The sequence below is a fragment of the Silene latifolia genome, chromosome 3 (assembly GCF_048544455.1).
Source record: "Silene latifolia isolate original U9 population chromosome 3, ASM4854445v1, whole genome shotgun sequence".
Taxonomy (NCBI): domain Eukaryota; kingdom Viridiplantae; phylum Streptophyta; class Magnoliopsida; order Caryophyllales; family Caryophyllaceae; genus Silene; species Silene latifolia.
The window spans coordinates 144,796,799-144,813,160 of NC_133528.1; the positions used below are offsets into that span (position 1 = coordinate 144,796,799).

Sequence of the window (16,362 nt, forward strand, 5' to 3'; positions counted from 1 at the left end):
GAATAAACTTGCTCAGTTTATGCAAAAACCAACCACGCTCCATTGGCTCTCTTTGAAGCGTTTACTTCGTTATTTGAATGGCTCTTCTCATGTTGGTATTCAATTGTTTCGCTCTTCCCCGACTCGTCTTCATGCCTTTTGTGATGCGGATTGGGGCTCTGATCAGTCCACTTATGTTTCCACAACTGGTTTTGTCACTTATTTGGGCCGCAATGCATTGTCTTGGGGCTCCAAGAAACAGCGTGCTATCGCTTGTTCGTCCACCGAGGCCGAGTTTCGTGCCGTTGCCTCTACGACTGCCGAGTTAATGTGGTTGCAGTCCTTGCTCACTGAACTTCGCGTTCCTCTCTCTCAACCACCGGTTATCTATTGTGATAATCTTAGTGCTACAAGTTATGCTGCTAACCCGGTTTTTCACTCCCGTATGAAGCATCTTGCTCTTGCATTTCATTTTGTTCGTGAACAAGTTCAGCAGGGTCATCTTCGAGTCCAGCACATTTCCGGTGATGACCAACTTGCTGATGCTCTCACTAAAGCTCTTCCTAAACCTCGGTTTGCTTCTTTGCTCTCCAAGATTGGTCTCGCCTTTGGGTCGTCCATCTTGCGGGGGAATGTTAGGAATATTTCCGTAAATAAAGATTGTCCATAATTGTAGTTTCCTTATTATTGTAATTTCCGTATCTTAGGCTATTCGTTTGTTCTTTGGTAAGTTTCATATGGTAGCTTTCTTGCTCTTTAGGTCATTGTATTAGTATATAAGGCATTGTTGTATCCTTGTATAATTATCAATAAAAATCATCCTTTCATAACCCTTACACTAAGACGACCGTCTTCCCTAATATGACTCGTCTTAAATTGGCTTTGGGTTCGTTTAAGAGAATTGAAGATTTGAGTTCAATGCTACATTGTCCCAATCTCGAGGAACTCGTATTGGATGTAACTCAAATTTATTGGATGGAGCCTAAAGTTATTACCCATCTCGAACATTTGAAGCGATTGGAGTTGCAAATGAACACGATTCGACTTGACCAAGAGTTGTTGGAGCTAGCAGCATATATACTGAGAAGTGTGCCTGTTTTGGAGAAGCTGATTCTCAATGCTAAGTGGTCTTATTATTCAACTAAATCTCTCGCGGAACATCAGTTTTGTCGATCTTTATTCGAGTGTCCAAGGAGTTCGCCACGCTGCCAAATCGAACTTTTGGGAGCATATGGGTCTCAAGTTTGAAAGTTATGACTTTCAAATTTCAGATAGCTAATTTTTCTCATGTTGTTTTATAATTATGTTAAGGTGTATTTAAGAATTTTTTAGTAGCGGAAGTCAAAATCATGATCTTTTTTAGGAAGTTTGGGATAGCGAGTACTACTGCCCTTTACTACTAGCTAGGTCTCCCAGCTTACGATAATATACCCCGTATTTGATACTTTGCATCTACTTTTGGTAGAGTGCCTAGCTAAAATCTCTCTTATATGAATATATATCATCTCTATTTTTATTTCTGTTCCGGGTGTAATTCCAGAGCAAGTATCGTACAACCCGTGGCTTGTAGAATGATGTCTTGAGTTGGACTCTCCTTTGGTCTTAATCGTTCCTCTCAGCCTCTCCTGCAACAATGAACGAACTGAGGGCTTGGCTTTGTGCCAAGCGTACTCGCTCCGACGCCCAAGTCAGTAAACTTAAATGTATAAGTTGTATGCTAATTGGCTAGGAATATATTATAGAGAGATGAGGAAGATTATACCAGATAAATAGTGTATTTAGGTCAGGTTATGTATTTTCTAGATTGGATGCTTTCCTCAATGAGGGTTGAGGAGTATTTATAGACTTCACCTTTTGTCACGTAGTGGCCAAGTGGCTAGCACCCCTCGGCCGAGGGACCTATGGCTGGCCGGCGGGCTCTGATGACCCGCCGCCGAGGGGTCTTGGATATGAGTACGCGGGTATGTGCCCCGGCTGGCAGGTTGACATGCCGGGACCCAGGTTGACAGGCCGATGGGCTGCATCGGCTAGGTTGTCTAAGTCGTTGACTTGCTGTGGATATCTTTGACCTTGTCTAATGTGTTGACTTGGTCAGCGGTGCAGAATATGCCCCATCAATTTCTTTTGCCATGAATGCAAAACTCTTGCTTTCACTATAAAACATTAGAATTGTAGAGGTTCGAAGCAAAATCGGAGCGCATCAACCGTCTTTGTATCGATTATGGTTGTGTTAACCTAATCTTACACTCAAAGTCATTTATTTATCTTTTTCTCAATATCCCCTACCAAAAAATTACAACAGTGTCTTTTATCATAATCCCGCTTACAAATAATAAACAATTGACTGAGACAGACCTATAAAATTTCGCATATAATTTTTACGAGTTATACTAATCAGTTCAATAGTCATTAACTTATAATTTTCCGATTAACAAATATTGCGAAAACATTACTAGTACATGAAAATTATTATAAAAATATATTTCCCCTTTATTTCCATCATTAACTTATAAATTTCCGATTACCAAACATATTACCTATGCTTTAAATTCTACGGCAAAGCCGAAAACTACATATGTCGCAAACCGAGAGACAATCATTCAAAGGCCCACTGGTTCTCCTTTCGAATCTCTGCTTCTTCTTCGGGTGTGAAGTCGTTTTTAATGTTGAATGTCTCTCTGATTTGTTCTGGTGTCTTTCCTTTGATCATGTCGGCCACTGTTTGGCAGGTCAAGTCCAGTAAATCCTTGATGTTCAGATAATTAGCAGCCTGAGATAACATCATTCAGAACATATTGGTTAAAAACAGTCTCGCACAAAAAAAATCACAAAACGAAAAAGATGAAAAGGTGAACATACCAAGATAAGATCAAAAAGGGTACTTTGGTCAACTTTAACAAATTCCTCATCCCACTTCTTAAGCTCATCATCACCAACAGAAGCAGCAGCAGTTGTAGTAGTTGTTGCATCAGCGGTTTTCGCAGCGGCGGCATTGACATGTTTCTTACAATACTCGATAACTTTAGACAAGATCTTAGCAGTAACATTAGGAAGAGGAATTGCATTGTCAGCACATTCATCTTCAATCATATGTTTTATTGTTTGAGATTCCAACGCCACAATCTCGTCCACCTCGAAATCCTCGCCGTCTGATGATTTCAACAAGATCTTCTTTGATGTTTTTGTTTCCGCCATTGTTGTTGTTCTTCTTGCTTTTTTATTTCTCTTTGTTTTTTGAGAGTTTTTTTTTTTTTCATGGAAGATAAGTGTGGGGTGAGGTGGGTTTATATAGTATGAAGGAATTCTAAAAGGTTTAGGATTATGGAAATTTTAACTTTAATTGGTTTTTATTTTTTAATTGATTAATAATTAACAAAGATCTAATGGAAGAAGGAGACTTGGAAAGTTTACCAAAAGAGTTAAACCTTATTTATTTGTATATAAGGCATCATTAAAACCTAAAACAACCCTAAATTTAAAGTCAAAATTAGTCACAACCAAAAAGTCAACTATGAACGTTATCAAATGTCCCGTTACTTCATTCAATAGAAAGGCAGAAGACAAAATTTTGTTTAGCAAAGATTATGTAGAAGGGAAGAAGTCGTCTATGAGAATGGATTTTGAAGTTGAACACCATGTTCAAACAGATGATCGTCTAGGAGCAATTTCATCTATCAACCATGTCCTCGACTCAGAAGATATTATGAGAAGTCATATATTTGAAAGGTTGGATTGTAATGATAAGAAGAACGTGGCAGAGGTATGTAAAGCTTGGGCTAAGTGGTTTCTTATTGGAACAGATGGACCTAAATTCAAAAGAGATTACAAAAGTTCGTTGCAAAAAGTAGTTGTCAATGGAGTCGTGAAGATCAAAAGAGGGGCTATTGAGGTTAAGACATATTGCCAATGTCGGAAGATGATCGATCAAATAGAAAAAGATGTTTTTCATCTTAATCAGAAGCTTGATATGACACTTTATTTAACTCTTAAGCAAACGTTTGTCTTAATAGATGAGCTCAACACCTTAGATCTATAGAGATTAGTCGTCGTAACTTCCGAAATTAGATAAACCATATCCTATTTGTTAAAAGCGCAGTTGAGGGGGTCGTTTACTACTTTAGTGTTGTTCACTTTCAATTAAATTGATTGTTTTAAGTATTGGGCTCAAATAAATTTCGTTATTATTCTTTCTTGATGATTTGGAATGAGTAATGTTTTTAATCTAGAAACTATAATTTCAAAATTATTATAGTGAGTGAGAAACATTGTAATTAGTAACGTTGTCTATAATGTTGGTACCTATTTTTTCTTATCTTGTTATGTTTCACGCTAATTTGGAGGTGTTTGCTTGAAAGTTTCGGAATGTGGAATGAATTCTCTATTCTAGTGCTTGGTCAATCCATTCTAGTGTACGTTTTGGTTGGAGGTTTTTGAAGAAGAGTTACCCATTTGATCAGTTCCGTGTTTTATATTACAACGGTATATCACCTTATCTAACTAATACGTTCTTGCCCATCACTTAGAGATTTGAAATTCAAGATCCATAAGCATCGAAAAGTTAAAAAGGATTCGTTATCAATCTCGAGTAAGAAATTAAAGTGATTGAATGTATATCTACATGGGTGTAACTCAAATTTATTGGATGGAGACTAAAGTTATTACCCTTCTCGATCATTTGAAGCGATTGGAGTTGCAAATGAAGACGATTCGACTTGACCAAGACTTGTTGGAGCTAGCAGCATATATACAGTTTTGTAAATCTTTATTCGAGTGTCCAAGGAGTTCGCAACACTGCCAAATCGAACTTTTGGGAGCATATGGGTCTCAAGTTTGAAAGTTAGGACTTACAAATTTCAGGTAGCTAATTTTTCTCATGCTGTTTTATAGTTATGTTAAGGTGTATTTAAGAATATTTTAGTAGCGAAAGTTGAAAATCTTAATCATTTTTAGGAAGTTTAGTATAGCTAGTAGCAAAGGGCAGTAGTACTCGCTACCCCAAATTTCCTAAAAATGATTAAGAATAGTAGCTAATTTCCTACTATTCTACCAAAAAAATTGCAACAGTGTCTCTTATCATAATGCCGTTTACTAATAAACAGGTAAACAATTGACTGGGACGGACGTACAAAATTTCGCATATAACTATGGTTAAAATGTCTATCTCCAAGAGTCCAAGGCTTTTTATGTGATGAAGTTGGTTGATAAAATTCATATACGTAGGATAAAATTCAAGATTTAATTTTCTTCTCTTTATAGTAAGCTGTATTTTTGTCGAGATATAAGGCTTTTAGTTGAATTATTAGTATGGCGCCAGTTTTAACTTCGCAACATAATTCTTTAAGTTAATAACCCGAATGAAATTGAATCTAGGCTCCTAGGTTTCCCGACATTGGTGGTATCCTCGATTCCGATTGTAAACAAGCTGTGGATGATATAAACTTGGAAAATTTGGTTATAAGATAATAATTCACGGATTTGAGATGAATATTTGTGACATTGTTTGTGTGCACATTGTTTGTGTGCACATTGTCATCATTGTTTAGGGCAGTTGGGCACATGTTTAAGTTAAAGAGTCCTCGAATAGGAACATGCTACCTCGTATAATTTTCCGATTAAACAAATATTGCGAAAACATAACTAGTACATGAAAATTATAAAAATATATTTCCCCTTTATTTCCATTATTAGCTTATAGCGACATTTTCCAAATCTCCAATCCAATCAATTTCATTACTTTGAACCAAACTATACCTTAGTATCTCGTTTTAAATTTTTTTTTTTTCACTTTATGATTTTCAGAACTTTGCTACTTAATAATATCCCAATAAATTATTTTGAGACCGTACAATACAATATGTCGCAATAAATTTGTTTTGTAATGAATAAACTGAGATTATGTCAATCCACCTATTATGGTAATTGTTCAAAGAAATTTGTCAAACTTGATATATATTAGAAATAAAACAAGTTTATCTCAAAAATTTTACCTATTCTATTTTAAATGTCTTAGTCGATTGTTTAGCTTCCTATTTTATGAGTGTTTTTATAGCCAATTTGATCATCCACAGTTAGACACAAGTGAAAGAGCTCGGTTCATCGACATTCTTCACGAATTCAAAGACGTTTTCACTTGTTCCTACAAAGATATGTTGGGGATAGACAGAGATATTGCCGAACATCGAATCCCAATTAAGCCAGGTTTCAAACCCTTAAAGCAGAAGTTTCACTGAATGAGAACATAATGGGCTCTCAAGATTAAGGAGGAAGTAGACAAACAATTCAAAGTCGGGTTCATCAAAATTGTCCACATATTATCTAATGATTGACGCCTCTTCCTTTCTTATCTTTGTGCCAAAACCAACGATAACCAAATAATAGAGACAGAGAGAATAATAACTCTTTTTCTCCATACAAGGAACATACTAAAGTGACATATCTCTCATCCAAGAAAATCATGATCTTTAGCCCAAGCTGGTGGACCTTTTTAACGTTCGTATAACCACTTTGACGAAGCATATCTGTCATCCAAGTAAAACTTCTCGAAAAAGTCTTACCGTTATCATCATATTTGATTGGAAGGTTGTGTATAATACAGGTAATAGGATGGACATCGCAGGTATTTGATTGTGATTCGGCGGGTGTAGAATACGACGACGACATGGTGATCGAAATGTAATATTTTTAATTAAATTATAGGCTATAATTAATTGAACTTTGAATTAGTGGATATGGTAAATTGATCACATTATAAGTGATATTTATAGGAAAATATGTATGCATGTATTATAATAATGGACAGATAGTAATAATGGTCAAAGAAAACAATGTATGCAACAGTTCATTATTTATCATACATGCAGTGGTTGAATATTAAAAATTTAAAAAGAAATTACAACGGTTATACTTAACCCGTAAATCATAAATAACCGTGGGTACAGAGAAAACGTTCTTTCATAATAGAAAATGATAACGGTTACAAGAAACCTGTAGCTATAACATAACAATGGGTACCAAAAACCGTTACTGGTGTTAATTTAGTAACGGTTTTCGAAACGCCATTTTGTTAAACTGGTAACAGTTGTCTAACAACCGTTGATAAGGGTGGTTCTATAACGAGTTTTTGGAAACCGTTTAACATTTTTGATAACGGTTTCTTAAATAACCGTTGTCACATTATAATATTTAACGGTTTTCGAGGAAAAATGTTATTCTTACTAGCGCGGTCTAGGTTTTCGCCAATATTTTGAAAACGGTAATCGAAGTGTTGTTATTATATGCATTAAACCGTTGTGATATGCTCGTCATTGATGGCTAGATTTGGCGTAGTGCTAACACTACCTTACAAATAGGTAATTTTATGTTCATAACCGATTTTGAACACTTTTCCGAATATTATCCAATATTAAATGACTTACCTCTTTAATAATACGATACATCAAATAAAACAAAATGAAACGCTAAAATGACCGACTCGATCAAATTTGACCCAAATATATGACATAAAGAAAAAAAAAATAGAACATAATTAAATTTTTGTAGATAATTAATATAGATCACAAAATAAAACAAAGGATTTGCAATTGTGTCTAATCAAATCGTAAAAATAACAGTCTTATTTAAAAACGGTTTTCACTCAAAGAAAGTAAAAAATTCAATTTAAATAAACCACATCCCTCTAATTTTCCAAAATATTTTCATTCATTGTTTATGGCTTATCTTTGACCATATCAACAACTTCGGTAACAAAAGGAAGAGCAAACAAAGAAAACCTGTTACTACCTCATTAGTATTGATTTGTGGTTTTAGAAAATTTCACAAGAATTTAGAAATTATTGGAAAAAGTTCCATTAACAATTAACTGAAATGAAATAACTTTTTTCTGGTTTAAGTAAAATTATATTTGTATACCAATCAAATAATTTAACATATCATGTTTCCCTAATAATTGTTGTATTTGGAAAAGTAAAAAACATGTAATACATAGAAAATTGCAAAATGATAAATAAACATAAAATTTTGATCTTTTCTAAACAACAAAGGGGCTGATTTATATCGACGACGTTTTTCATAAAAAAGACGATGACTGCCCTTTTGACTTTCTCTCTCTAAAAAATTTTCTCTCAAACTCAACTAAATTAAAAACAAAACCAACAACAACCATTAACAATATGTCGGATCTCGATTCAGCGGTACGTAAACAACTTAATCAATTCAATATTTGCTTAATTTTCAATTTTTTTGCGCATCGTTCATTCTATTCGATAGTTGAATTACTTGATGTATTAACTTAGTAGTAGCGAATTTTTGAATTTTTTGCGTAATTCTGAAAATTGTCCCCCGAAAGATGAACCATGGCCAAAAGTTGGAAACCAACGTTCAGACCATAGTTCAAACGGTGGAAATCAACGTTTGTCATGGACCAAACAATGGATTTCCACGTTTGCCATGGTCCAAACGTTGGATTTCCACGTTTGCCCATGGTTAAACGTTGAAATCCATGGTTTGGCCATGGTCAAACGTTGAATTCCTTGGCTTGGCCATGGTCAAACGTTGAAATCCATGGTTTGGCCATGGTCAAACGTTGATTTTCATTGTTTGGCCGTGGATGAAAGTTGGTTTCCTTGTTACTCCATGGTCGATCGTTGGAAAGTAATGTTTGGCCACGGTCATTTGTCGAGTCTCGTGTTTTAGGCATGAATTACTCGTTTTCTACTCGTTTTAACTTGTTTTTCTTTCGTTTTACGCAATTTATTAGGTTATGAATCCTTTTTATTGTCTTACTATAGTCTGTATTACTTGTAATAGGAATCGTGGGAGACTTTTGGCGAGAATTCAATTGATTACAACCCGTTGTTCGAGACTACTATAGATTTCGAAACGCGTGATGATGCTTTCAATTGGGCTAATAAAATCGCATTCGAGAATGGGTTTGCTTTGGTTAAAGCAAATAACGGAGCTAAAAACAGGAAAAAAATGGGTTGTTGGCAAGCTATTTTCGATGTAAAAGACATGGGTTACCAAAAGAATCGGAAGATCTTGAAAAGCCAAGGAGGTCGCAGAAATGTTAATGCAAGTTTCGTATTCGTGCCGTTCAAAATTTCTTGTCTAAAAATGATCAAGAGACGGTAGTGTGGAACATTATAACCTTCGAGGGTGCTGGACTACACAACCATAACGTAGCCATTTATAAGGACGGGGATCGGCACTTTGCGGGATTGGACGCGGAAGAGAAGGCATATGTTAGGCAACAAACATTGGCCGGGGTTCTACCGAGGGATATTAAAAATGGTCTTCATTTGAGAACCCTAAAAAACCTCAACCGTCAAGCACCCAACTATATAATGAAACAAGGAAAATTAGGAAAGAAGTTAGGGATAAAAGAAACACCGCTCGGCAAATGTTGGCTCTAGCGGTAGAAGCGAAATACGTCCATTGGCACGAGATTGATTCCGAGTCAAAAGAGCTGAGTCACATTTTCATGGCACATCCTGAAGCGATTAAGTTGTTCCGGGCTTATCCTTATGTGGTCATCATGGATTCGACTTATAAAACCAACACTTACAAAAATCCACTCATTTAGATGGTTGATGTGACACCCACGGGACCGTCCTTCTTAATTGCATGTTCGATGATTCCTACCGATTCTGACGAGAATTACAAGTGGTTGTTGAAGAAGTTAGCTGACATTTTAGATGTCACCGGAGCGTCCCCTTCTGTTTTTGTCACCGACCGGGAATTGGATTTGATCAGCGCTCTTGCGGCAGTATTTCCCGAGGTTGATCATTTGTTGTGTCGATGGCATGTGAACAAAGCCATCAATGCAAAAGCCTTGACATTATTCAGCACTGAGGGTATGAAGAAACATGTCATCACAAATCCAGAAAACGGTTGGAATAAGGTGATCAACGCAGTTAACGAGGAAGCACTTCAGCACGCTTGGGAGTGTTTCTGTCGTAAGTGGGCATGTATGTCTGAATATATACGGAGAGCTTCGGGTGAACACGCAGGGAAGTTCGTTTTATGCTATACAAACGAGGTTTTCCATCTTGGTAACACGACAACTTCCCGTGTTAAGTCAGCATATTCTATATTGAAGGCTTGGTTGAAATCAAGTCATCTCACACTTGACACCATGTGGTCTCGTATCCACGGCATGCTAGAAGGCCAACACTCCAAGATTAAGAAAGAACTCGAAGATGAAATAGGTAACCCAAGGATAACGTCTTGTACTTTCTCCTTATTGCAAGAAAACGTGTCTACTAAGGCCATAGAGTGCTCAACCTATGAAATGTTTATCTCTACGTCAATGATTTGTTGTATCAATATGTGGTTACCCAACCCGAAGAAATTGAGGCTCAAGATTATGAACAAGATAAAGAATTGTCATCTTCATCATCAGAAGATAATTAAGTTCGATAGTTATTTAATTATGTTTTAATTAAGTTGTATTTTCAATTTATGTCGTCGTTTCATTTCCATTTAAGTTGTATTTTCAATTTATGTCATCGTTTCATTTCCATTTAAGTTATATTTTCAGTTAAGTGTTGTCTCTGTATTATGTCCTAATGTTAAATTGTATCGTGTTAAAAATTAAGTTCTCGGGTACGCTTAGTTTCCATTAACTACGTTTTAATTTGTATCGTGTAAGTTCGGGATCGATCAATAAAAAGATTAGTTTGCTGGAAGACATTCTTGAACTTACGACTAAGAGCTTGGGCGACCTCCGGCTCCTCATGACACTCGACAGACCGAAAATGGAGACGGTGTAAGGGGGATAGAAATAGGGGTGTGAAATCTCCGCATACCAGGTCATGTATCCATCAGCACACTCGAAAGGCATATATGCTTTCCTTGACAGTTTTCGCAACGGTGTGATGGAGTTCTCGGTCATCCATGTCCTATCGGGCTCTTGCCCGAAGTCCAGCCTGTAAGTCCCGTTCGCAGCCCGAGACTCAACAATCGCAATAGGCATCGGGACCGGGATATCCTGAATATACCCAAACTGACGCATGCACCGATCCAGTTGGTACGGCTCTACTATATCAAGATGCCTGATAAAATCCGAGTAAAGCGATACTCTGCAAGCTCCCTGGGGACGGTTCCCGTAGGGCAACCATCGGACATGCTCCGACCTAAAATCGTCCAAACTATGACGATACAACTGAAAAGTATGAGAATCGCCCTTACCCCGAGGCAAGCTGGCCCGAGCCTGAACAAGAGGACGGTCCTCAAAAAAGAAACCACCGCCGGATCAGAACCTGGGAAAGTACTTGTATATCCATGACTGGAGTAACAGTAGACACCCACTAACACCAGTACTATCTCGGCGCGATGATATCCCTAACTGTTGGTACAAGTAAGCCAAACAAGCGGCACCCCAAGCATAAGAATCAACCCGATCAAGACTATCAAACAAGGGCAACAACTGAGCGGACACCCTATCACCACTCTTATCCGTGCAAATAGTATAACCCAATAAAATCAAGAGGTACGCCCGTAACGAGTCATGCTCGTTCCCTAGGTAAACAACATTCCTCAAGTCCGATGTAAATAAACCGCCTTTCTCATAGCACGGTGGTACACCATCGGACTCAGGAACTCCATAAAACCTCGCAATCTTGCCCCTCAGACCACTATCATCAGCCTCGGCCAAACCGTCCACAAGCACCCGCTCACCACTAACAGGTATCCCAAGAATATGCTGGACACCATGGAGCATGATACTAATCTCTCCAAAATTCATATGGAAAGTGTTAGTATCCGGGTGCCACCTCTCAATAAAGCACTAAGGAGGTTATCATCTATACCGGTGGTAAAACACTCCCTCAAAAATCCAAGCCCGCTCGCCTGTACCCTAGCTGCAACAACCTCACTGAGACATATCTGCCTAATCTCCCTCGCAGCTTTCGGCCTCTCGTAGAGCTTGATCCACGACTTCATATTCTCCGGGTTAGGGTCCGACCAACAATTGAACACAACGTGACCACCAAAACTCCGTAGGGTGCCAGTGTTACTAGGACCACCAGGAACGGGCTCTCTCGGGATCCAAGAACTATCCCTCCTCGGCCTCCTCGACCTATCGGTGTTAGAGGACGTCTCTCTAACACTCGAATAGCGTCCTCTACTATCCCGGCCCAACCTCAGACTCAACAATCTCTGCGGTGACGGGTTCTCTTGGACCTGATACTCTCCAGCATCCTCCTCCTCCTCGGAACCGTCATCCGACGGCTCATCCTCTCTATCATGCTGGTAACTACCAGCAACCTCCCGTGACCTCGCCTCCTCCGACTCACTATCGACGTGACCGGGAGTAGGCATCATAACCATGCGAGACGTCTCTCGAAGTGGCGGTGGTTGTTGGTGGGCCTGCTTAACACGCAAACGACGCTTCGACATCGTAACAACCCGCCCAGCGGTACGGTCGTGTACGTTAGGCGGAGGCGGAGCATGCATGATGGCCTTCTCTCTCTCATTTCGATTTGCCATCTGCAGTAAGAAAATAAAAGTTGTTAGAAAATGCGTTAATCGACTAAAAAACATATAAAGTAACAAAAATCGGCAAATAATAGCAAAAACACGGTTTTTTTGAAAAAAAATTAAACGTACCACGGACGAACAAAAAAGCCCCTTGTTTGACCACGGACGAACAAAAAAACCCCTTGTTTGACCGTTGTCAACCGTAATTTTTTTTTTTCCGTGGCCAAATGAAATTTTTTTTTTACCGCGGCCAAACAAAATATTCCTTGGTTTGACCATGGCCAAACGTAAAATCATGTTGTTTGACCATGGCCAAACCAAATTTCCCAACGTTTGACCACAGCCAAACGTGACAAACCCACGTTTGACCGCAGCCCAACGTGAGAAATTGACTTTCAGACCATGGCCAAACGAAATTTCCCACCGTTTGCCATGGTCTCGCCCCAAATCGACCCTAAATCGCCTCCCAATCCGATTTAACAACATCAAAAATTGACTCAAAATCTAGTCTATTTCGCAAACAACATCAATCTAAGTACAAACAATAATAAAATTTACATAATAAGAATTAATTAACATGAATTTTACAAGAAAAACTAACAATTTCAAAACTAATTCAATTAATTTTAATAAAAACCTAACACATAACCTAATTTACTAACTAATTCAATTAAATACAAAATTAAAGTCATATAATCAATTAACAACAACAAAAAGGGAAACAAACAATTAAAAACAATAATTTAGTTAACTTTAACAAAAAAAATTAAAAAAATTGAGACTTACTTGTTATGGTGGTGGTGGAAGTAGTGGCTGTCGATTGTCGTGGTGGTGGAAGCAATGGCCGGCTGGTGGTGGTGGCGTGCGGCGGCGGCCGGCAGGGAGCGTGGTGTGGTGGTGTCGCGTGTTGGTGGTGGTTGTTAATTGGTGGATTGGTGAGTATTTTGTTTGGGTTTTTTGAATTAGAGAGGAAGGATAGTATGTTAGTGAGAGAGTAGGGGTAGTCGACGTCTTTTTTATGAAAAACGTCGTCGATATTTACTAAAGCGTCGTTAATATTTACGAATTAGGCAAATAAACTAAAATGGGGGGAGTATATCGGTATTGTAATTATGTTGCTCATTTATTTACGGAGTATAGTATTGCGATTGTGTTTGTAACGCATATATGCACTCTAATCATTTAGCCATTTAGGTGACACTTCACAAATGAAATAGAATTTGTTCCATGACACTACTCTCAACTCTCAAGTATGAAGAAGCGGTAATATTGGATATAATATTTTGTTTTTGAAATGTGTTTACAACTCTATGACATACGATGATTACTAGTCTTAAACCCGTGCAAATTGCACGGGTTTGTTATTAAGAGGTAAAATTTAATAATTATCTTTTCATGTGTGGTCAATAAAATATTGTTGTCTTAAGAGGTCATATTTAATATTTTCAACTTGTATATGAATGTCAGCATTGAATTAGTAATTTTATGTGCGGTAAATACAATATTGTGATCTTGGACGAAATTTAAGTAAAATTACAATGGCCTTATGAAGATGGGCATTTTGATAATTATTATATAAAGGTTTATATAATATGATAAGTATATGTAAGCCTATAAAAACTTTATCGGTCCAAAAAATTGACCAAAATCTGCCTTAAAATGACCTCTAGTTCAATCTAAACGCGAAATGGCTCTATCCGATAGTAACCCTCATATTTAGGGTTAACATGCCCGACCAGTGACCCGACCCGCTCATACAAACCCGTATTTTTAATAAGTTTTATTTATACATATTAAGCATTATTTTTTAGAGGCAAAAATCAGATTTACGAATCTCAAAAATAATTATTATGATATAATTTGTATGATTAATTTATGAGATTAATTGTTTACTAATATCTGTTTGAGTATTTTTGTTGCATAAACATATTTAGTCACTTGCAATATAAAATAGAGTAACTCCAACACAAAATCATAAAATCATTTTTTCGTGCATCAATAATTACTATAGTAGGCTACACTATATTTATAAAGCAATAATTACTGTAGTAGGCAAATTTTTGATTATTTTATGAGATTATGGACGTATGGTGTATTTATATTTTTTAGTTTAATATATAACTATATACTAAATTTCTAGATTGTATTTTATCCGTTTTTATTTTTTTTAATCAAGTTGACAAAAAATATAGTTAATAGTTATTTATGAAGTTAATTAATGGGTGATTTATGTTAATCACAATTAACAAAAAAAATTGTTGTACACTGATGATGTAAATTAAAGAAGCACAAAACGTGGGTGGGCCACTTTAAAAAATATAAAAAAATTGAACTTTTAACCACAGGCTGACACGTCAGCTCTGTGGTTGTTCATTTAATATATAGGATATTTTATAAACTAAATTTAATTTTATCCACGTTTTTTCTTTTACAAAATTTTAGATACCTGAATTTATTATTTTTAATTTTATTTATAGGAAACAATTATACTTTATAAATTTATATTAATTTAAATATTATTTACTAATGATCATAATTTATGAAATATTTATTTACCTGAAATAATTACACCACATATAAAAGAGAATGTATAGTAAACTTTAATGTTATGCTTATTAGTTAAGATGGAAATAAAATGTTAGAATTGTACGTGGTGGGGTTAGTCGTTGTGAAAATATTTTTATCCTTAAATTAAACCTAATTTTAAGGAACCAATGAGATGAGTTTAAAAAACTCATCTTTTATACTATTTAGATAATGACGGCTGTTAGACTTATTACGCAGAAGGTCTCACGAGATACCGTCTCCCACTAATTTAATGGGAGATATAATAGAGAAAAAATAAATTCATTGGGTCCCTCACCCAATCATATAAGAGGTCTCTCAATAACGCTATTGAGAGACGTCTCTCTGAAGTTTTTGTGTTGCGATTTATATGTGATTAACTTCTTTTCCAAGATTTTTTTTCTTAAAAAAAAATATGTGATTAACTTGTTTTCCAATATCATTGAGAATTTTACATATTACCATTTTTGTGTTTGTATCCGCAAATATAATATCTATCTACATCATTATAATAAATATTTCTGAAAATAGTGGTAGGATATTATTGGAAGATTATTAAAAGTTAACGGGATATTAATTTTCTTACCATATATAAGTATCTTAACCTTCCAAAATTATGATATTTAGCATGATAGATGATTCATATTTTAACGTTAATTGATTATTCAAAAGCTTGAATATAGTCAAAATATTCAGTCAAATTAGCAAAGAGTTAATTGCGGTAATACCAATAAGGAATTTTATTTCTACTTAATTTAAGAATATTCTAAATTCGAAAAGATGAATCCAAGCATATTTTGTAGAAATTATTGTTTAATAGATTGTAAAAGATATTGGTTAGGATTAATTAGGGAATCTTTTCTTGATTTTTTTGTTTTTAATTGATTGTTTATTAGGTGACTTAAATTAGGAGTTAAAGAATATTATGTAGACATTAGTCATTTATGGAATCGTCTGATTTTGAATTAGTTGATTTTTTTGTAAGTCAATCACCTGAGATCCGATGCGAACAATCAGTCGAAGGAGCGAGGCATCCCTTGCCTTGTTCTGATAGCTTACTGGATTGTTCTTCGGAAAAAGAGACTCTCGCGGGTTGGAAGGCGGCAGAATTACTGTGAGCGGTCTCAACTTCGAGCCCGGCCCGGCCCGCGCGCGGGTTATCTCTTTACTTTAAGAGGCCAGCATCCCCGAATATGCTTTCTGCCGCGCGTCTCTCACTCGACTCATTCTAATTCTTATTCACAACATGCATAAATTTGTAAATGACGCGGCAGATTAAAGAGAAGATTATACGTGGCAATTTTTGAAGCTAATGACACGTGGTGGGTGATTAGTTTGATG

The 16,362-nt window shown here is 36.4% G+C and overlaps 2 protein-coding genes across 2 annotated transcripts; one reads left to right on the forward strand and one right to left on the reverse strand.

Annotated features, from left to right (window-relative positions):
- Positions 1-2,435: 2,435 nt before the first annotated feature.
- On the reverse strand, positions 2,436-3,240 carry LOC141646405 (SKP1-like protein 1A). The gene is made up of 2 exons (XM_074454304.1): positions 2,839-3,240; positions 2,436-2,749 (listed from the first exon to the last, which is right to left on the reverse strand). Exons 1-2 carry the CDS (start codon positions 3,172-3,174, stop codon positions 2,576-2,578), a joined length of 510 nt encoding a protein of 169 aa, XP_074310405.1. The 5' UTR covers positions 3,175-3,240; the 3' UTR covers positions 2,436-2,575.
- A 6,319-nt stretch (positions 3,241-9,559) lies between these two features.
- LOC141649874 (protein FAR-RED IMPAIRED RESPONSE 1-like) lies at positions 9,560-10,389 on the forward strand. Its single transcript, XM_074458546.1, has 2 exons — positions 9,560-10,184; positions 10,325-10,389. The coding sequence occupies exons 1-2, from the start codon at positions 9,560-9,562 to the stop codon at positions 10,387-10,389; spliced, it is 690 nt and encodes a 229-aa protein (XP_074314647.1).
- The last annotated feature ends 5,973 nt before the right edge of the window (positions 10,390-16,362 follow it).

Bases quoted from the DNA above. Each gene is read 5' to 3' on its own strand.
- LOC141646405 (XM_074454304.1), bottom strand. From the start codon at position 3,174: ATGGCGGAAACAAAAACATCAAAGAAGATCTTGTTGAAATCATCAGAC. The intron at 2,750-2,838 runs GTATGTTCACCT...ATGTTATCTCAG, and splicing joins CCCTTTTTGATCTTATCTTG to GCTGCTAATTATCTGAACAT.
- LOC141649874 (XM_074458546.1), top strand. From the start codon at position 9,560: ATGGTTGATGTGACACCCACGGGACCGTCCTTCTTAATTGCATGTTCG. The intron at 10,185-10,324 runs GTAACCCAAGGA...CCCAACCCGAAG, and splicing joins AGAACTCGAAGATGAAATAG to AAATTGAGGCTCAAGATTAT.